Below are 23,293 nucleotides of genomic sequence, written 5' to 3' on the forward strand. Positions count from 1 at the left end.
AAAGGTTGGTAGACTTTTTAGCACTGACAGTTGTCAATAGTTTTATCTCACGATCAGAATAAACACGTGTACGGTGCTGTCAAATGACACTGCTGTCCTATTTTGTAAAAATTGTGTGTTGCCAACTTCATAATAAAATCACAGCATACCTACCCTAATTGCGAATTTATTTGAACGCACGATATAATACATACAGGGTATTTCACGAGTGATAATGACGGAATTAAAAATGTAATCCACAATATATGTACATATTTCCAAAGTTAACTTGGATATTTGTTTTTTGATTTATAAAAACATGAAACATAGTTAGCTGTGAAGTTTCATAAATTTTGACATAAACGTCATTGCCTTGGTTAAATGAAATTGTGAAAAAACGAAGAGATTTTGGGAAAATATTTTTTGTCTGCATAAACGCGCAACTGCCGAAGCGCCATAAATCAGGATCATCTCTGTTTTGTCATCGTTCGAATACATTTTAATTGTCGTATTTTGACTTTTTCGTCAGTTGTGACAAATATAATTATTGAAAGCAAAACCATCATGGATTCATAATTTCATTTTAAAATAATACAATATTTAAAATAGCCACGTTAGCTTTGGAAATGTATTGTGGGTTGCATTGTCAATTCCGTCGGGCTCATTATCACTCGTGAAATACCCTGTATCGTCTATCTCGCACATTATTCGTTCTTCCTCTTTCCACTTTCACTGCACCTTCTTATATTGAAAGCTTCAGAACAATTCACTTCCATGTCTTGTAGATTGTAGAGGGTACCATCATTGTCACAAAACACATCCACTGGTACCTACTTTTCATACATTTCTAAACGAAATAGTAAAAATAAAGTTTCTCCATTAAATATTTGACTGAATCCTATTATAATAATCATTGCTACCCAGAGTACCTACCTGATGGCATAATGCTCGTACTTCGTGTATTTCCAAATTGTTGAAATACTTAACATATTTTTAACTTAACTTTTTGACTCTTCTACATTAGCAAAAACTGTTGTTCTGGACACTCATTTAAAACCTCCTCTTAATAAACCAAAATTATAACTTCTCTTAATTTGTTTCCAAGTTTTTTATTTTTAAAACTCACCTAGGTATCAAACAAAATTTTTTTTTTATTTCACGGGACCACCTGTAAATCCGCATTTCCTTATTTGCTCAAACCGCCCCCCGTTATGACTCGTTCCCATTTTTTTCAGCACGGTACAGCTGTAGATAAACATTTAGAACTTTCACACTGAACATTATTTATCGACAAACATAGCATTGCACCGATGTGCCAATTCTAAAATGTTTGGCAAACACCACCAAGGGCGATATTTTCCGTCACTTTGTATTCGTGAATGCCCTCATGACTAATACAGTTTGCATTGTTATTTTTTCTTTCTTAAAAAAACAAACATTCGATTCGACTTATCTCACGATAAAATATCGTCAATGAGTTAATGTACATTTCAGGCAAATTTTCATGCCGATACCGGTGTTGATACAACAACCGTAATGAATAAAGTTTCTATTGAACCGCGATTAGATAACTTCTGTATTGGTCATCGAATTACCTCCGCCGATATCGAAAGCGGAAGAGGATCAGGCCGCAAATCCGAGATCAGGTGAGGTCAACCGTGTTTACAACTTTTGTAGGGTAATCCGGGGTGAATAAAAACTCGTTGTAAAATTAGTGTTATGATTTATTTTGTTACAGGAACTTTAAAATATGTACAACTTTCGATGAGGTAGCGTCACAGAAAAACTTATCCAATCAACGAGATCATACTTCACAGTACACTTTATTCAATAAATATTTACAAATACAAAATCATAATGCACCTACTCGCGTCCGATACCCGCGTTATCACTTTACACAACGTAAGGTCTGTACAGAGATTCACCATCTTGGATCTTCCGACTGGGCTCGTTGTCGATTTGTCCTTCGAGTCCTTCCTGGGGGACGGAGGAGGTCGGCTTGCACTGCGACGAGCTCACCGCCTGCTTATTCGACACCGGTTCGTTATCCTTGGGCGCCCCTTTCGCCTCCTGCTGCGCCTTCTTGCTCCGCTTCCACTTCATCCGCCTGTTCTGGAACCAGATTTTCACCTACGACAAACCAGCAGCTGTAAGACAAAATCAAAACTGTTTTCTTCCGGCGAGAGTTACGGCCGGGCTAAGCACAACTCCAAACAAACAGACAGAAGTCATATTTTAGGATTGTGATGACTAACTGCAGGAAATGTGATGGGAATTTATCACGTCTACGGCTTTAGTTTATAGAAACGTTGATTTCCTCGATCGGGCTTTCCGCGCTTTTTGATACTCACTTGGGTCTCCGTCAGCATTAAGCTCGTCGCCACCTCGAATCGCTTCGGTCGGGAGAGGTATTTGTTCTGTCTAAATTGCTTTTCTAATTCTAGTAATTGCTGGGAGGTGAACGCTGTGCGGGGGCGCCTCGTCTTGCCCAGGAGAGCGTGGCCGGGGCCGCAACCTTTAACAAACACACAAGTTACTCTTGAGATAATCCCACCAACTATCGACGGGGCACGTCACGACAATTTTGCTCATGGGACTCTCCCCAGGTTTTATAACAGTCACTCAGAAAAATTGGCAACGTTTTTGTAGGCTTTTCAACGATTAGTGGGAAATTAGCCAGCGGGAAGTCCCGATCTGAGCCTCACAGAAACCGAAAGAATATATAAAGTTTTTAGTTTTGGTGTACAAATTATGAAAATGCAATTTTTGATTTTTCAAAATAATTCAATTTAGGTATCGGGTGTTCATTTAAATTTCCCGTCAAAGTTGGCGTTGAAGAGTCGATTGTGAACGCACCACGGATTACGGATCACGGATCAGCTCTTTAAACTAACCTCGACTGAGGAGTGGTGCGTTCACAATCGACTCTTCAACGCCAGATTTGGCAGGAAATTTAATTGAACACCCGATACTTTTCTTTACTTTTTTTTTAGTGTCTTACATTGCTAATTATTCCCATACTCTTTGAGAAGTAGTAAGAATTTTTTTCTTGCTTCCGCAGCTGGTAAATAAGAAACTAGGCGGCAAGAAATCCAGACCTGAGTCTCACAAAACCTGTGCGATAAAAATGTTTCGAAAAACTGGAACATATTTCGATTATCTATATTTACTCAGGCACATTTTACAATAAGCGTGCAATCACTGTACCGTGACAGTTGGTCAGGAATTTTATCAGAATATTAAATTATGAAAATGACTGATTTGTGGAAATGCGATGGCGATGGCGCTTTTAGCAGTGTATACTCATTACTCTCACCCTGAAATAATGAAATTGACAGTGAAGTGTTATTAGAGCTTCGACCTTCTTCAAGTCCGCCACTGTCATTGCTTAATCTGCTATAAAGTTTAATGGCTGAAAGTCGTTCAGTTCTTTGGCCGCGTTTCAAAGACTTGATGGCTGTTTCGATAATAATTGCAAACGAACTAAGAGTGTACTGTCGACCAGTTTTTCACCACAGAAATTTTGTTTCAGGGAGTGGAGGAGATAGAGTGAGCGAAAGTAAAAAAGGTGAGTGATTTGTGATTTGGCTTTGTGACGGTCGTTACGTATGGTCGACGAGGGAGCCTTCGTTACTTGTCAAATAATTCCCTGGGCGCTTTTTATTTTATTAAATAAAACAACAGTCCGTTAAGCCGGTGCAATCGGCCATAAAATCAGCACCACCATCACCTCGAACCCCATAGTCTTAACGGGCTCTCGTAGGGTGAAATTAGGGTGTCGTTAAATGTATTACGATATTAAATTATCATGACAATGGCACAATCAGGGGTCCCAGTGATAAATACACTGCAAACATACGGCCCTTCTGGCCACAGGTTTTATACGCAATATGCTGACAAATTAGAGGAGGCCCAGCACTATGAATAATTAAATAAACAGGGCCGGTGCAGAATTCGGCGAATTTTCTCCATTCGGCACTAATTGCGGCCGAGCGATGCGATATTTCACCGGGGCAATAATTCCCGAAAACGTTTTCTTGCAACAAACATAAAACAAGTTAAGGATAATACCATGGATAATGGCTCCGGAACGTGGAATTTCAGCTGTAAATCAGACCGAAACGATCATCAGAATGTTTTAAAGCCCTCCTGCGATTCGGCCGATTGCTTCCTGATATATGGCGATATGCGAGCGCTCAATGCTTATAAATTGCCGGCATTAGAGCGCTCAATCGGACTTGCGAGACGATTTCAGACGTGTACTCGAGCAAAAAATGCAAATTAGTTTAGTCAGGTATCTCCTACTGATTTATAAAAGGCCGAATTCAACCGAGAGGGGAGCTTTCAAGCTCAGGCACGAGCTCGAAAACCCACGATGACAAATTAATTAGTCACAAATGACGCTGCAACCCATTGGAGTGGCTTTTCTGAAATGGAAACATTGAAATTTTAACATCTCGTACTGGTTTCAGCAGGATGGAGCTCGAACGCACATCGCGAGAAAGAACGAATTAATCAAGTGGCCAGCAAGATTGCCTGATCTAATACTTTCGAAAATGAAATGAAACAATAGTATCTAAGGGCAAAAGGTTAAATGAAAAAAAAATCGAGATGTTCTGCATAGAGGATAGAACAGATGTACAAGATTGACATAGATGAGCCAGTTGATTATCAATAAAATCACCTGATCTAGCTCCTCTTGACGGTTTATCGAGCAGATTTAAAATACACATTTATTTAAAGTCTCTCTCAGATCAATATCAGGAACAACTCTAAATATAAAAGATTAAATAAGTATGAAACTTCACAATTGTAAGATTATCTAAATGGAACAGATAGACAAAAATGGATTGACCAGCAAGATCGCCAAACCTGACTCCTCTCGAGGATGTATGGAGTTAATTCACAATATCGAGGTTTCTTCAAATTGGAAAATTGTACAAAACGGCTTCTGCATAGGGCAGTTGTTCTAATAGATTGAGAATAACGAGAGAATTAATTGACCAATAAGATTACCTGATTTGACACCTCTAGATCAACAAAATATAGAAGATTATCACAATCACTTTCAAATGTAGAGACTTATTTTGGAATGGAACATCCTGTGAAAGCTTTATCTGATGAGCTTTCATAAAAATATAGAAATTGTATTTTGAGTCGGACGACATGATTTACACATCTAAAATATTTTACGACGTTTGATAAAAAACTACAGCAACGATTATTAAAAAATAAGTGGTCAAATGAGTTTTACTATTGAAGATAAAGCATTAATGATTTATCAATAATGAATTAATTAATAGTAGATTTTTCGAGAGGTAGGCAACCAATAAAACAACTGTGTATAGCAAGTATACATATGTGTACGATCAACCTAAGACAGACGTTTCGATAAAACAAACGATGGGGTAGCACTCTTGATTTGTTTTCTTTTTGATCACTCTGTACAGTATTTGTGCTTCTTACTATGTTCCTAACCTAACCGACAGCAGTTCCCAAAATGTGTAGATTTTAGCAATAATTGGTGGAACTAAAGTTTCGGTACTTGTGGTTGGTATATGCTATGGTAACCAGAGCTAACTTTTGTAGTACGTATTCCCAAAAATAATTGCCTCAAGAACTGCCCCAATGAGTTAATCAAAATTTTACTTTTTGACACATTCGTGACTTGTTTGTATGAAAATGTTGCACTCTGTAGATAAGGTGTTAATTAAACTCAATGGTGATAAGAGTGGCTAATAAAGTCGGATATTTTCAAATTATTGTATTTATTTTGACAGCCGCCTCTGAGCTCTGGTGGGAATTATATCGAATTATATTTTTAACTGATAAAAATGTTTGCGGCCCTAATTAACTCCCCCTCTAAATTTACTATACAAAAAAAAAATGTGTTAGGGACGCGGGGTGAAGAAAAATATGTGTGGTTATTTGTGTTTCGCTTAATTTTTTTTTTAAATTGATTGCAGTGATTGCAGATATTTAAATGGGGATCGATTTGTCGGGGTGGTTTTTTGACGCAGTAAATCTGACGTTTTGCGAAACAAATCCGCAAAAAACCGTCCCGATTGGAAAGGATCGGGGCGCAAACGGCCCCAATGTTTAGGTGGAACACATTAGCAAAGTTAATGACGGCAATTAAAGTAATTTATCGGAGAGCACTTGCCGTCAACACGGCAAATTGAAGGGGGTTGGCGGCCGCCTCCACCGCCTCAACCCATGTGGTTAACTGGGATTTTCTCCGCTTAATTTATACCGTACGTAACGCCACATGTGTTATTTGCTTCGACGATATGTCACCGGCTCTCTGATGGTCGAGTTTTATGGGCAGGGCCACCGTGTTTGTTTTGGAAATTAGCATCCCCCCATTTTAACGGTTTGCTGATTTTTGATATAACTAATTCGGATGCTTTTTGCCAGATTAGGAGGGACGGACGGAGCCAATTTGCTAAAGCCGCAAAAAGGGCACTTTCGATTCGGGGGCGAAGCCGGATTTGAGACGCTTTTTCGAGGGGGGACGAGCCAAATCGGCGAATTATAAATGTACATCCACGCGAGACGAAAGTTGCGGTATTTTTGTTTTGGAAAAGTGTTTTTTTCGAAGTGGTAAAGGCAAGATTCGAAATTAAATCAAGCAGAAATAATGCAAAAATTGGCGGATTGGGGAGGTGAAATGGCCTTCGAGTAGCAGTTTTCTGAATTTTGGATCTGGATTGAAAGTGAAATAAGAAACCGAAATAAAAACCAACATTCCTAAAGGAAAGCGATAAAACTGGATTAATGAGATTTTTTTCCCTAATTGAAGGCAAGACCCACGAGGTAATTGATTGCTCATACAAAAATGTTGTATTATAGATTTAAGTTTTTTTGAAATGGTAAAGAAAGGTTAAGAATGATAGAAATAATGAATTACGGTGATTCATAATAAAATGAAAATAAATATTGACGGATTAAGGAGCTGGAAATAACATTCAAATAAATTTAAAACATTTTTCGCAATTTTGGAAGTAACAATTTTTAAATAAAAGAAATAAAAATGAAACGAAATAAAGACAAAAATTCCTAAATGAAAGCGATATGACTGAATTTAAAAGATTAAGAAGTGAGGCAAGGAAAATCCTTAAACGAAGATAACTGATTTTTCTTTCAAAAAACAAAACGTAAAAAAATGAATGATAAAATAACAAAATTAAAATCGTACTTTATTTACTTTACTTTTAAAATTTTTATCTCTCATTTATCGTTGTTTGTGTCTTGCTTTTTATGTTGCACAAGTTCTCATTCAAACATTTTTGTCTTGATTCCACTTACGATTGTTCCTCTTTCTTCTTCATTCTTGTTTATTTATTATTCCCTTTTTTCCAATTTTTTATTTTTTGCTCTATTATTCATCAAGTAATATTTTTCTTCTCTATTTCCTCATTTATGATCTTCTCAAATTTTCTAAATATTTTGCACCGGGTGCGTCAAGTTTTACAGCCCGATCGAAAACACCCCCTTCTAATCGATTTAAAATTCTCAAAAAATTCAGGAATAATTGTGTATTGCTGTAGAATATTTTGTAAAAATTATTTTTCTTTTAATGAAACAGGTAAATATTTCTTAATTTCGTAATTCAATGACCGCTACAATAATTTACATAATTTTTCACTGAGAGTCCTTTCAAACATTTAGGAAAAATTTGGTGTCATTGAAATCTTGAAAACATCACCGATTTTTAAACTGGAATTTGATATTAAAGTGCAAAATTTAGCTATGAAATTTAGCTTGAATTGGGCGGTCATTTTCACAAAAGGGTTGACGTGGATTGTTTATGGTTCCTTTATGAACTTAAGAATTACTATAAAAGTTGTCAACAGATGTTTATTGGCTGTTTACGAACAATGAGGTATTTATTTATGACACTGCAGTTGAAAATCTTGATCATTTTTCGCTGTTTTAATTTTAAAATTGGAATAATTTAAAAAATAATAATTTTCTTTTGATGCGAATTTCATAAACGTTTGAATTAATTCTGAATTATGAGCGTATACGGAAAACATTTTTTTTGTTCAAAATCAATTTTTTAATTTTATGGCTCTGAATGAAGTGATAAGGAAAAATTAATTGCACACATTTGAAACCTTATATTAAGGGAATGTAACCCTAAAGTTTCGTAATTTTTACTAATTTTTTAATAGGATTAATCGTGCGGGCGGTAAAACTTGACTCACCTGGTATATCGCGGAATATCTTTATGAAAGACTAAAATTTGTTACTATTTTTTACAGTTTATTTTTTAATGCTCCTTCATCTTTTAATTGTTGTACATTCATATCTCGTAGTTATTTATTTATAATATCATTTATTTTATTTTTTAGCAGCACTATTAACTTATACAGGGTGTATCTAAAATGCGTGTGTTAATTTTAACAGGTAGCAGAGCTTGTTAAATGAAACGTTTTTTCTATTTGTATTTTTTACGAAAAACCTTTACAAATTGGTTTAAAATGTGGAAGAAATTAATCATCAAAATGTAGATATAACCGCCTCTGAGTAAGGGCGAAAATTTTCTGTTGTGATGGAAACGAAGCATTGTCAAAAAACTTACATTGTTATAGAAAAAATAAATACATAATTAAAATTAAAATTCTCATTGTTACAAAAAAATAAAAACTAGTTAATCACACAAAACGACTCGTTTGGTAAAAATTGAGGGGCCAAAAAAACTTGGAAAATATTTGCAATTTTGAAAAATGTTAAAGTTTCAATAATTGGTGAGTTCTTCCACTGGTTAAAATTAATACACGTATTTTAGATACACTCTGTAGGTATGTACCGGGTGGGGCATCGTATACGCGCACGCGAGAAATCGTGACTTCTAATTAAATAAAATTGGGAAAATTTTATATACCTGACTAATTATTGATAAGGTATATTTGAGAATTTTTTAAAAAATTTTTGTTAATAAATAAGGCCGTAACAGTTTTATTAGTTATTCTGAAATTAACTATTAATTTACCTATAAAGTTTTTACACTAAATGAATCTGTATCTGCTACCCCTTCAAACCCTGGTGGCACAATTACATATTTTGACTTGGTTAGCTAAATAATTCGCTTTTTTATTTAAACGTAAACCAAACGGGTGATTTACGGCACAATGGTATAATTTCCCAACAAAGGTATAGCCGACCGTTTTAAACCTTTTTGCCATAAAATTGACAGTTTCCATTGTCACCTAAATTTACGACAGCACAAGTAGCAGGTCATAAATAAAAATGATTTTGAAAGTTGAAATGTAAAACTGCGTTTAATTCAAAATCTAATTGGTATTTTTTTCCGTAGATTTCGTAAATAATTATAGGAAGTGAATCTGGGTAGGTTAGTATAAAAATCAAAATTTGACTTTTTGGTTGGAATTTACATTTTAATTTTTTTTGGCTTTGTTTGTAAGTGAAAAATTATCAAAAAATTATGAAATGTACCTTACCAATAGCCAGGTAAGTCTGAAAAATTTCGACAATTTTATTTAATTAGAAGTCGCGATTTCTCGCGTGCACGTATACGATGCCCCACCCGGTATATACAAAAGAGTCTATGCTTCTTTACGAACCTTGTATTCTACCTGTTTTCTATTCTTTTAATGCTTTTGTAGTGCCTTTTAATTTATTGTTGATTTTTGTTTTTTCATATTTCGCCACTTTGTTTTTTCTATTTTGCTAAGTACTCTACAATTCTGTCTGATTTCAATACTTCCAATAAAATAAGTTGTATTTTCTCCTAATCACTTTTATTAATTTTATTCATTATTATTTATTTTATTCTGTTGCATTTCTGTTACGTCCAACTGTACCCACGAAGGTCTGGACGGGTGCTTACACCCCCACCCTCAGTTTTCTAGAAGTAGGTAGTATAGTAGGTAAAATTTTGTAAATAGTAGGCAGAGAATAACTAGAAACCAGAGACGAATAAAGTACTCAACAAAAGTGACAGTTATTTTTTCTCGAATAAAGACGTCCATCTCAAAGCGTCCAATTCGATCGCAACAACCCAGAAAAAACACAGCATACAAAAGGGTTACAGTCCTAAACATATTCCTTTTAGCTTCAAATTTTTCTTTCATAATTTTGTACTAAATACTGATTCATTTGGTTACCATTAAATATTTTCATATATTTTTTTTTCTATTTACTTATCATTTTACTTCGTTTTCCCTATTGTTCTTGCTTTCTCTGTCTACGAACATTCTCTAAAATATTCTTGCAGTCTCTTTTAATTTTTTACTTTACTTCAACCTTTTTAATTCTGTATTTCTACTCATTTCCTTATTTCAATTTTTATTTACTATTCTTCCTCTTTATACTACACTTTTATTTTGTTTATTTTTTATATACCCTGTACAGCACAACGAAAATTCCCTTTTAACTTTTTCTTTTCCTCTTTTCTCACATCTCTTCCTTATCCATTTTATCAAGCTTTTATGCATTTTTTTTTAATTTTCCACTCTTTTTTTCACATTAATTCATTACTTTACCATTCTTGTAATAAAGTAGTACTTTTTTTGTCGTTTTTGCATTATGTTCTCGTTCTAATTCTTTTGTTAAATATAGTAATATGCACAGTTATTTGCATTTTCTATTTTCCGATTTTTTTTTTCTTAGCTTTCTACTTATGACTACTGCAGGTACTCTTGAAATATCATGTACCTACTCATTATTGAAATCTTGTTTTTATTCTTTTTTTCTTCCTTGCCTTGTTGCACATTTCTCATTCAACACTTTTTACACTTCCTCTTCTCATTCTTTGCCTACTTTTCAAGATAATTTTCTTCAGAATTCTTATATCCCATATTTTTCAGATATCTCTTCATCGCTTTATTGAAGCTTATTCCTCCTGCTATCTTCTTTTTTATTTTAGCGTTGCGGACATTCTTGTGTTATTCCTTTCTCTTTTTATTTAGTCTTTCCCCTTTCTTAGATGTGAAATTTGTCAATCTTTCCTTTGTCATAATTATATACATATTTTGGGATGGGTTTAATCAACGATGTATTAAATCGCCGGATCAATTCCGAAATTTGGCAAAACCAGGTTACGTCCGGATTTACCGGAGCTTTGGACGGCCCCCGTCTGACAGTTAACAATGATAATAATTACAGCGTCAGACGTAATTTCGTGATGCAAAGCGTTGGATAACTGTAAACAAAGTTGTTTAATGATAATGGACGAAAGCCCCTCATCGTGCTCTCAATTGATCCCATTAGGTGTCATATATTTCACGGTCGGCCTATTATAATTCAATGGATTGTTGATATTGGGTCCTATTTAGAATCACCCTGTATTTATACAAGTTATATTAGCAGGTGGCCATCTGTCGCCCTTCCACCCCATCATCGCTCTGTTTATTTTCAACTTGTACCAATTTATTTATTATCAGAGGAAATGTTACGGGGTGTGTGAATTTTCAATACGTTATTTGACGGCGGCGGTAATTCTATTATGATTAATTGATTCAGGCCTTTTATGGAGTCGGTGTTTTGAGTGTTCGATCGCCGTTTGGCACTTTATAACCTGGAAGGAATTTTTCAATCGAACGGAAATTGAAACGCAATCGACAAGCAAATATTTATGGACGGCAAATAATGATTTTTGCATGAAATCAAAATTAATAAAAATATAACCATTGATTGGCCTTATCAACAATTAATCCAATTTTATTGTGAACTTATCATAATTAAACCCATTTATTAAGCCCCATATTCAATTATGTCGATAACTAAAGCTCGTTTGAAGATAATGACACACTATTTCTGAATTATTATCTCAATCCAAGACATATGGTGATATGATTCAAAATTTAATATAAAATTACGACCATTATAGTTGCCATAATTTGGCGCTTTTCGTTTGTGAACGAATATTTGCGTTATTAATGCAATAAATAAAATGCTCGTGCGCACCAGTGACACGTCAGATTATTTTTAATTAATTTTTTATCGGCTCTCTTCTCCTCACCTGTCGATAATTGACACGGTTTTATGGCCCTTTGGGCTTTATTGCGGCGCGACGAACCGCTTGCCCAGGGCTGGCCCTTTGAACTTGCAATAACGTCACTCTTATTAGTAAATAATATTTATTGGACGTGGGCAGACCGCAGACGAGATTCATTAATTTTATTATTTTTTGAGTGCATTTCTTATCATAGGGTGAGATAATACGTTTAGAAGTTGTCGAAGCACTTTTCTTTGCCCAACTTATTAAATATTTCCTCTGCAACTAACTCTGAAGATTTTTTTCATACGCAGGGTCAATCGTTTAAAACATTCATTGCGCAATCTGAAATCCTGCGCTGGGGAGGCGTTGGAAACCGTCAATTGTTGTGCTTTTTTAGAGCGTAGATTAATTGGAGCATGTTGACAGCTAACCTAAAATTTAGAGCCAAAAAAATCTTTCCTTATTTTCTTTCTTTGCAATGTTTTACATTAAAAATAGAATAACTTAACGATTCCTATTTTCGAAGCAAATATCTAAAGGCACCCTTTGCAGAAAACAAACATGTGCAATTATGTCCCGATTAAACATAAACAAATGTCATTCGTGTCAAACGGCGGGAAATTCAAACTTTACACTGTTCTAAACAGTTTAATTTTCTACGGTTTTCATTACGGTTGTTTCAATTATTACAAATTCGCAGCAGGCGGTGTTGTCAGGTTGGACCCTAAATCTATATTTTTGGAGAAGCGTCACAGTTTCTCCGGGAATCCGGGCGGAAGCGCTTTTCACTTTCAGATTTGATTTGAACGTTATCGAAAATATTAGCAGATTGTAAGTTTAATCGTTGTGTTGAAAACCACTCAAAAACATATTATTGGGTCATTTAAAAATAGTACACGGTTTAACAAGGAGCACTTATGGAAATTCCGGGAATCCAAATTTTTATCCATATTTATCTTTGAACAGTTTGTTTGTCGATGTTCACTATCTTCAGCGCTGGTTCCGCATGCGATATTTTGAAATAAGTATTTAACGTTAACGTGTTTGCGTATTTTGTAAACACCAGTTCGGCCTCGTTAAGATTGCCTTTTAATTATTTAACAAGGGTACACTTGTTTCCACCATAACCCGGACACCTAATACAGCAGATCCCAATGAAAGATTTACGATTAAAATCACCGAAATCACGATTCTTAATTAAATAAGAACACTTCAAACTTCAAATGTTCTGGGACTGGTAAACAAAAATTAATTAAACTTTGTTTCTTTATTTCAAAGAATACTGTGTAATCAAATTTTGAGATCAAAGTTCTTATTTTGAGTGAATATACAGGTGTTCTCATTATGTGTTTGCACATAATGGAGCATTTTTAGTAAGATAGGAACTTTGAGGTACAGTTTGTTACACCAAACACCAAACTAGTGAAAAGTATGTTGTTTCAACAGTCTGGGTGTTAAATTCTGGTGGATTTTTAATTTTTAGTGGGTTTGGGCAAAAAACTTGAAAAAAAGAATTATGTACGTACATTTAAAAAAATCGTTAAAGATAATTTCCCAACTTGTTGTTTTCATTAAAAAATCTGTTTCAAAACTATAATTTTATTAGTTTGGGACATTTTAGCACTAAACATACCACACCAATGCGGTTTCCTTGTTTTAAAGCATATTTCCTAGAGGTTACTTCGCATTGGCGTACATTTTATAAAATATGATGTATGTACAAGGTGTATTTTTAAATGTGCCCAAAATTTTACCTACGAGGTTGTGGGACAACGTAGAAGACTAAAAGCAATTAAAAAAAATCGTAGCTCAAAAATTAAAATTAAATGTCATTTTATTTTTTGACATAGAATTTTTTAAATATTTTTTCCGAGTTCTCCATGAAGCCAGTAGCTCGTGGTTAAAATTTTTCCGCACATTTCAATAGCACCCTGTATGATAGACTGGACATTGTACAGTAATGTAGGTACATTATGTTTCACACAATGTCTTAAGGTAAATAATTATGTGTTAAATTTTAGTAACTTTTCAATTTTTAATTTAGAAGAAATAGACTATTCTTGACTACAATTATTTAAAAAAAAACAGACGACGCATTGTAATTTTTCTTTTATGCAATTTTGTTAATTGTTAAAGACATTATTTTATACATACAGATTTTCTAACATCCCTTAATACTCTAATAATCTTGATTTATTAGTGGATAAATATTTCTGATATATACAGGGTGTCGCAAAATTAACTTATTCCAAGTCGGGGGTCTTGTAGGGAAAAATCTCAGGAATCTCGAAAAAATAAAATAAAAAACATAAGGGGGGTCTTTACAAAGATATATGGGTCTGAAAGTTCAAACTTTTCATCATGTTTTCTTCAAATAAAAAATATAAATGGTTGACATTCATTTTGAAATATGGTGAGGATGATTATGTAAAATATTAAAATATAAATGAAAAGACATTTCTTGAAAAAACAGCTTTATCTCGAAAAAATAAAAGTTTTATTTTCCCAATTAAAAACGTTTAAAATCAAATGAATAACCAGGATGGAATGAATATAAGTTGTTTGACTGCTGATCTTAACACAGGTGAACGGTCTCATAAGTACTGTTTGTTGCACTGCATACCGGACGGTATCCTGCAAAGAATGGAAGGCAAACTTGTGCGGTTTAACCAAGTATCAAATTGGTAAAAATCTTTGTTCGCGTTTCGCCCGCCCCCGCCCCGCCGTTGGCCGTATCCATGAAAGCCGCCGTCCCCAAAATCTGTATGGCGGTATAACGACGGAAATTAGAAATTCAAATCCTCGTCGAGGTCCGATTTCACGGTTACGCGAACTGCTAGCACACGGGCCGTTTAATGCGCATTATATGTGATAATTAAATGCAAATTGCAGCTCATCTAAGCGGCATTGCTGAAAACAGCGCACTCTTGATGAAGTGTAATCAAATTACAGCTAACAATGAACGCGACGCTCGTTCCGGCTCCGGATCAGCCCTTGCCGCCATCACGAGGCTCGTTCACAAGACACTTAAATCGAAAGGAATATGCCGCAATCGTAAAATTGCGGCAGGGTCGTTAAACAAAAAGAAGTATTTTATTATTGACGGAACCAGGATCGGGGATAATCTGTCGTGTTTTTTGCCGAGATAGCGATCCACGAATCAATTAAGATAAACGGTTATCGCGTATTAAATGTTTCCACATTAGCTGCTGCGACATTTGCAAAATAAAGGACGATTCGGAAGGATCGGGAGGCGGCGTGTTGTGTTGACGCGGTGTACCGCAGGTGGCGAACGAAAGCGAGCTGAAGGTCACTCGATCAGGCGCACAAGCGAGATTTGACACGACTATTTTGTAAACAACCTATTGGAGTTATCTCTAGATGTTGCAGGAGTTTCCAAAAGGAAACGACCACTTTAGACTAATCTGTCGAAACACATGTTTCTCTGAATTGCTCTCCTTTATTTATTAATATTGTCTCGCTCGGTATTGTTTTGTTTTGGAATTATTTTTGACGTCATAATTCTTTGGGACGCACTCAAAAATATTTCGAGTAATAAAAAAAAGAATGTGTGCTTAAGACCGCACGACAGAAGTGAAAACTTGTATGAGGCCCATTATTGATTGCGTGTTGCGAACGATCTTAGCGTGTTGCGAACGATTTTAGCGTGTCGCATGAAACAAATTCACTGCCCGGGAATAAAATGTATGTGGTGCGCCTAAAGAAGTTTTCACTTCAAAAATACACAAGTTTATAAAAAAAAACATCTGAAGAAAATCCAAATCGAAGATGAAATTTGAGTCCCCGCGATAACCTTGAACCGCCGCCTTATCTGGCCTTAACAAGATTCCGTGCATTCGGTGCCTTAAGGTCTCGCAGGAAGTGACCTTGCAGCCTCCTCCCCCAGGCCGCCATCGAAGTGTGCGTCACCTTATTGGCAAGACAAACAAACCCGCTGACGAGCCGTCGCAAGGCGAGGACGACGATTGTAAATTGGGCTTGTAAACACATTCTAACATGATCAGCACTACATTAGGTCCGGGCGTCTCTGTTACGCTGCTAAACTAACCGGAAAACTCCGGGATCCTCCTCTCGCTCGCAACTCTCCACCCACCGCATAACTCTCCGAGGGAAAAAGGCGCCATCGACATCGCCATCGATCCCTCCAAGAAACGAGCCGACTCCGGCCGCCGATCCGGATCCGGAGGAGCCGCTCCGGGTCGTCCGTCCATTTTGCGCGATGATTTCCACTGTATTAGGGGACGTCTTCCGGTACCGCCGTCTCTTTCTGTCGAGTTTTAGCGCCGCTCCGGTTCGTTCAGCCCCTGCAATTAGCTAACTTGATTTGGGAGATCCCTTTCCGGGGATCTGTTCACAATGTGTTGTCAATGTTTTGTTCCGCTGCGTCTTTATTCCTTTAGTTCGGAGCTAACTTGATTACCGGACGAAAATTTGTGCTTTGTTTTCAGCGCACGACGCGATTTGAATTAAAGATCGTTAATTAGCCACGGCGAGATCGATATCGGCGCCACGGCTTATTTCGTCATTTCGAAAACCAAAGATAAATCTATATAAAGACAAACAAATCTCGTCCGAATTAACTATTAATCAATCAAAAATCTATTATCGTTTATCGGAGTGTTGGAATTTGATAATCCTGTCAATCAAGGAAAGGAATCGAGTGGGCGACGAAAAACACTCGATTGCCGGTGCTGGTTTTCCGGGGGGTGTGCGCCGATTTAGCGGGTGGCGGTGATGCACCGCGAGGGCGATTTCCGGAGAGCTTTAATTTACTCCGGTGGGTTCTGAAACCTCGGATGGATTAAATTTGTTTTTCAGGCGCCGAACGCATATTAGCCGATTAAGGATCGGGGGATGATGAATTATCTATTTTCTTCGTTTTGTTGATTCGCCGACGAGTGCAAAGGCGCTAAACCCGTGTTTGGTTTAACTTCCCGGTTTCGAAATTTTACCGTCTCTCACCACCCTCCCCAACAACGAGACACAAAAACACTTCCCCAAAAGACGCCTAATCCGAAAGCAAACGCATGTTTTTACTGATTTTCCTGTTGGAAAATACATATCTTTCATTTTGGAATAGTTATTTACGAACCGAGTGCGAGAAGACATTTCTCGCACATGAGGGCATTACTTGAGACACGAGCGACGAAGGAGCGAGTGCTTCATTTGCGCGAATGTGCCGAATACGTCTTCGCGAGGTTTGTACAATATTTTTTGAAACAAACATTAGCATTTTAAAATTATGTCCAATAGTTTCCAATTTAGTGAATAGATGGCGCTTGGCCATGAAATTTTCAAAATCCAAATTGGAGAAATGGCGTTTTGTAAACCAGATTTTATTATTATGAAGTCAAATTATTTTCAGAATGCTCAAAAAGGCCAATGCTTTTTTGATCATTTTGAAGCACTAGTGCGCGAAATCTACGTTCGCGGTTAACTGTTGTGTTTGCGAAATGCCATTTTGAAGTTAGTGAGTTCGAAAAAATCTATTATTTCACCCAAGCCGTCAGCTCTAGTGGTACTGTTTGTCGGTAATGCCTAAGCTGATAAAAAAGAAGACAAACGAATTTTGAATCTTTTTTGAGAAACGTTCGAGAGTCGAAGTACTAAATTAATTTGTTTCAAAAATTGCTTGTCAATTTTTATTGGTATTTAAGCGGCTCAAAGGAAATTAAATTTTTTGATAGGTTATCAGAAATGATTTTGAAAAATCTGGCATAATCACCAATCAAAATAGAAAATAATTGATTGGTTACTTGAGATTATCGCTCGATTAATTTTTTATTTACAGTCAAACAATTGATAATGACAGGTAATCGATCATTTATTAATTAATTACTTTTATCAAAAGTGTAAACTAAATTAAAACGAGGCCGAGAAAAAGATAAGAGAATCCTGTAGAAATGACAACACAAATAATCAAAACAGATTTTGTTTTTATTTTTTAATATTCCACAGAAAATATTTCCTTTTTTCGTTTTTTTCCGTTTTTTTAACTAAGTATTAGGTACCTATTAAAATTACATGTTGCTAAATTTGCACGATGTCTGACCATTCTTCTATTGCAAACTAGTAAAACTGACAACAATGCACTAGACATGAGACGCTAATTATAACCTCAAACTTAGAAAATCATAACACAATTCACAAACATCTTTACTACCAAATTAAATGTAAAATTTCCATGACCTCCCATTGTGCCAAAACAACGTGAATGCATCTTAGTAATAATGATAATAATAAATATTAATTAATAAAAAATGTTTGATTATTGATAATAATAATCACTTGCAGTGATAATATAAAAATCAATTGCATATGGATGGTTTAGGTAAATAAATAGTTATTTGTACAACTAGTTATGAAAGTCATACTTTTTTTCATGAATTTGCAAATAAGCAAGCAAAGAAGTGAAAAAAAGAGACTTGAATAGTGTGTTGTACACACTAAAAGGATTTATGAAAAATTACAAAAAAAAAATAGGTATGCTTTGACAATCATCTCCAAGGAGATGCAAAAAAGTACTACTTTCACTACGATTTTGCGTGTAAAAAAGTGCCACAATATCATTTATTACACGAAGAAGAACAATGGATCTGTACTTGATCTTTGCGTGACACTACAAAGAAGTGCTCGCTGTCAGATTTCTTCGTAAAACACATTAGATGATAAAATATCATTTTAAGTGTATTTTCTTTTACTTTATCATTAATCAACTGAAATAACCGCAACGATAAACAAATCCGGCCTCAATGCCGTGCCCCCTCTTTTTTTATAATAACAATAATAACGATTACTACAGAATACGTGTTTTCAAGATTTGGCACCCATAAAAAGTTTAAAAAATTTGGTTTATCTGAAACAATTTACAAAATATTGACTGCACTATATCTAAGTACAAAGTGTCTATAAAAGAATGTAGGTATATCAAGAGTCCTATGGAATTGTAAGGCTCTCTAATTTTACTGTGTCGAACTATGTTGAAACCGTCAAATCAGATGTCAACAGTCAAATGTCAAATTATTAAATCTTATCGTCGGTTGTGGGTTCGACGTCTTAATTGTTTTGCTTGTGACTTTCTTCAGTTTTTCTATATTTGTTTATCAAGAACCGGTCATTAATGGACTTACTGTTTTTCTATTTGGTACCACAATATGCCACTGAGCTGCAAAAATCAAAGTACATAATTCCACAGGAATCTTCATATACCTACATTCTTTTATAGACACTTTGTATAAATATTACCCTTGCAAGTTATTGTTTTTTATTTTTAAGAAATCATCTTTCTATTAATGTTTTGTTATTGTACAAAAGCAATTGGTACTATAAATAATCAAATTTAATTATTTATTTATAAATACATAGAATAAAAACGCAAAATTTGTCGATAAGATTATGTAAGCCCATTAACCCCGCTGTTCTCTGCTTCGAATGGTTTATGAAGGCTAAGTTTTATATTTCTTGTGGCGATTGAACTAAATTGACTGGTAAACGGGGGCAACGAAGAGATGGAAATATTTTTTAAATGCAAATTTCTCATAAAAATAATTTTATCACGAGGTACCTTAATATTCCATTTTCTGGGGTGACAGTCCCCAAAAATAAGTAGGTAATCAATCATCATTTAGCAAATACTTCAAAACACTTATTGATTACGTTTGTTATTACCGTGATTCGTCACTGTTAAGATATTGGACGAAATACAAATATAGTTGTGTAACGAGAGGTGTACAATTTCGAGACAACTCGAAAAGATTATATTTGATTAAATTAGATTAAATTAAATTAACAAAATTAGGGTCAAATATGTTTATAACGAATTAGTGAATGAAATGGGAAAATTAGGACAAGAACTATCTACTAAGTAATTTTGATGCAATCTGACAACACAGATTCCATGATTGATCGGATGGATCTACAACCATTTGTAATATTTGTTTAATCTTGTTATTACTCAACTACACCATTTGCGAAACAATAGTGCAAGAGTGTAGGAATTATTTTTTAGATAAGAACTGTCAAATCCTGTGTTGCGAGCGCCGCTTGCCAATCTATACGTTGGTCAAATTTTGCTCGGCGTCTTTGACTCATACCTATCTGGTGGATTTGACTCACCTGTCAGATCCGGCAGCCTGGGGTAGAACATGCCCGTCCTCGCCAGCCACTCCAGTTGCATCTGGTGCAGCTGGTTGTGGTTGTGGTGGTTGACGGGCAACTGGACCTTCTGTATCATCGCACCGTCCAGACTGTGGAAGGCCGACGCCTGGGGTTGCGCCTGGTAGCCGTAGAAGTTGGCGCCGTTGGGGTAGATGTGGTTGAGAAGTCCCGGCCTGGGTACGAAGGCGGTCTGGGGCACTTCCTCGCTTCCCGGTGATATGGGGGGACTCCGGCTCCTCGTCGACGAGGGCGATATGCTTCGCGAGGTGTCGGGCGAGGTCGGACGGTCGTCGGTGCGGGAAAGAAGAGCGTCTATACAGAAGGAACCCTTGTTCTCCTGGATCTTGGTGTCCATGTTGAGCGGCTTCGACTGATAAGGGTCCTGATGGTGCACCAGGTGCGCGTCGTCCGCGAACTGGGCCATTTTCGAAAAGTCACAACAGCACTCTGGTCACGCACTGGTCGCTAGTGGTGCATCGTGGGGGTGGCTGGCCGTGGGGGTGGCGAGTCGCTCCAGCGCCAACTTAGCAGCGGCCGAGCTGTACATAGACTAACCGATTTGAAATGTATTATCCTAATAATATCATGCATTACAGCGACATTAGACGATACATTACACACACTCGAGCAGTGCGCGGGAACGGCGGGCCCCCATTGGCGGCGAACTTTCGGGCCCCGCCTTTTACCCCCCGAAGTTGCGTGGCAACCACCGTCGCCGTTTCGGGCGATTTTCGACTCAACGCCGCCGGTGCTTCGGACGCGATTCCGCCGCCGCCGCCCGGAGCGCACCCGAAACGGGATATATTTCGGCGAGAGGTAATTTATTTTTGTGGTTTTTGCAAGTTGTTTCGATTTGGGTTAATTGTAGCTTGTTTTTTCGGCCCCCGTTGTAAGGCCGAATGTGTTGGAAAGTTATCTTCTCTGTCGATAAAACTGATGAGTTATTACGGGGGCCGGGAGGGGACGGCCAAATTACTTTTGCACCGACGTGGAGGGACCGCTCTTACGCTGTGCAACGTGATGCGGATAAACCGGCCGATGGGTTTATTTGATAAATAACTGCACTGATACGAACGATTATTTGACTAATGTGGGCCAGACCGAAGCGAAAATCTCTTAGGCCCCCCCGCTCAATTCACAACTTTAATTAACTTTGGGAATTTGATAACGGCGATGGAACAGAAATAGTCGAACTGCTTCTAATCTTCTCGGCGAACCAAGGCTCCCTCAAATATACCAGGTCGATCATAAAAAAAAAAAAAAATACGCAATCGTCTTATCCGCCCTACAAAAATTTTTAAACGGGATTAATTCACATTTGCAAAATTTTGTGTAATCTGCCGACGAAAATTCGAAAAATGTGACTGTTTTTATGTTTCACCGATCTTTCAAATTTTAAAAGAATTTGGTAATTGTTCACTTTAACTACTTCTGGAATTTTCGCGTTTTTTCTGGCTAGACAGCGTCAGGAGTCAGGACGTCCTCCTACATCGTTTCCCACCAGTCAAACCTTGTGCAAATGAAAATTTTCCTTACCCTTTAGTTATACTAAGACTTGGCGCGACCTTGACGCGACCTTGAAACACATCAAGAGAGGAAAAAAAAGGCATTTGCACAAGGTTTGAATGGTGGAAAACGATGTAGGAGGACCCCCTGAGGCTGTCTAGTCAGAAAAAACGCGAAAATTCCAGAAGTAGTTAAAGTGAACAATTACCAAGAATTTTTTCGAACTGTCAAAATTTCTTTCAAAGAAGGTAGATAAAGAGATATTTTATCATTAGCATATCGATTCGAAAAGACATTCTTTGTTATTGTAGATGAAACACTATATATTTTTGTCCTGGTTAAATAAATAAATAAATAAATTTTTTATCTTTAAGCGGTCGAAAATCGCGCGAAAATCGAACTTGAAATACTTCAAATTCAAGGAGTTGAAATATCCACAGGCAGGGCTCGACCTAGTCGAATGGAAAGTCTTTTGAAGCATTTCTCGCGATTTATTTATCAATAATTACACGAAATATTACTGTGGTGTAACACGAGTCGCCGATGTGCAAATAGCAAGATGATGGCCGTTCAACGTTAAAAAGTAAACTTTAGATTTTAGTAGACTTTACTAATATTATAGAACCTTCAAGTACTAATAATATTGCAACAGGAGATCTATAGGAATCATGTACTAGTGTCTTAAAATTTGAAAATTGTAAAATATGTTCATGTCCGATTTTTTTTATGATCCACTTGAAGATAAAATGGTATATTATATACTTATCATTTAGAGTAAGTAGAAGGTCTTTTTGTGCTTCGCCCATTTTCCGACCTCGACTTCGTCTCGGTTTTCAATTATTAGGCTTAGCACAAGAAGACTCGCTTCTACTCTTACTATTTTTGCTAGATATTCACGCCTCACTTGCATGATACAATTAATCTACTCATCTGTCAGCCTGGTGACCTATATCTCAAATAAAATGACAAAATCTATAAAAAGGTCGTACTATATTACTATTTCATTCATTGTCAGCATGACCAAAAATAATTTTGAAGACATGAAGGTTAAATTTTGTGCTCAGGATGATTCCAAATAAAATTTTTCGCTGAAGAATTTTTTTGCTTTTTATAGCAACCAAAAAAAGAAGTATTAATTATTCAAATTTATATTTTTGATAGGAATAAGATTCTTAACTGTTTGTATTTTTTTTAAATGTCTACATATGTATTAACCGTGACATTAAGGGAAAAGTAAAAATATTTTTTATTACAATGAATACGTTTTTGCGTAAAGCTTACTAATACCTAATAGTGAAAACGATAAAAAATGTAATAATTTATATGTAAATAACATATGTGTATTTATAAAAATAGAACACATCTGTTATTTTATATTTAATGGGGATTCAGTTAGGGAAATTGTTTTGCTTACGTTCATCAGATAATTGAAAAAATGAAATTGTATCGGAAGGGTCAGCATATCATTTTTCATTTATCTACGTCACTTAATCAACATTTTGAAAAAAATCCAGTGAGTGTCCGGTTCAAATTTCTTTCTAGATTCAAAAACGTTTCAGATATATTTCTTAGTGCTTGAATTAGGTATTTCCGAAAAATGTTCATAGCGCAGGAATGATTTTGTGGAAATAAACACGAGTCGCAGACGAGTTCGAGCTTTGA

At 36.1% G+C, this 23,293-nt stretch overlaps 1 protein-coding gene across 1 annotated transcript; it reads right to left on the reverse strand.

The window, feature by feature from the left end:
- Positions 1-1,774: 1,774 nt before the first annotated feature.
- LOC138123318 (homeobox protein Hox-A4-like) lies at positions 1,775-21,340 on the reverse strand. The gene is made up of 3 exons (XM_069037958.1): positions 20,084-21,340; positions 2,331-2,494; positions 1,775-2,109 (listed from the first exon to the last, which is right to left on the reverse strand). The coding sequence occupies exons 1-3, from the start codon at positions 20,547-20,549 to the stop codon at positions 1,873-1,875; spliced, it is 867 nt and encodes a 288-aa protein (XP_068894059.1). The 5' UTR covers positions 20,550-21,340; the 3' UTR covers positions 1,775-1,872.
- Positions 21,341-23,293: the final 1,953 nt, after the last annotated feature.

This window comes from Tenebrio molitor, chromosome 2 (assembly GCF_963966145.1).
Source record: "Tenebrio molitor chromosome 2, icTenMoli1.1, whole genome shotgun sequence".
NCBI lineage: Eukaryota > Metazoa > Arthropoda > Insecta > Coleoptera > Tenebrionidae > Tenebrio > Tenebrio molitor.

Coding starts and splice junctions, on each gene's coding strand:
- LOC138123318 (XM_069037958.1), bottom strand. CDS start 20,549: ATGGCCCAGTTCGCGGACGACGCGCACCTGGTGCACCATCAGGACCCT. Junction 2,495..20,083: donor CAGGCTGCCGGATCTGACAG/GTGAGTCAAATC, acceptor TGTTTGTTAAAG/GTTGCGGCCCCGGCCACGCT. Junction 2,110..2,330: donor TAATGCTGACGGAGACCCAA/GTGAGTATCAAA, acceptor GGTTTGTCGTAG/GTGAAAATCTGGTTCCAGAA.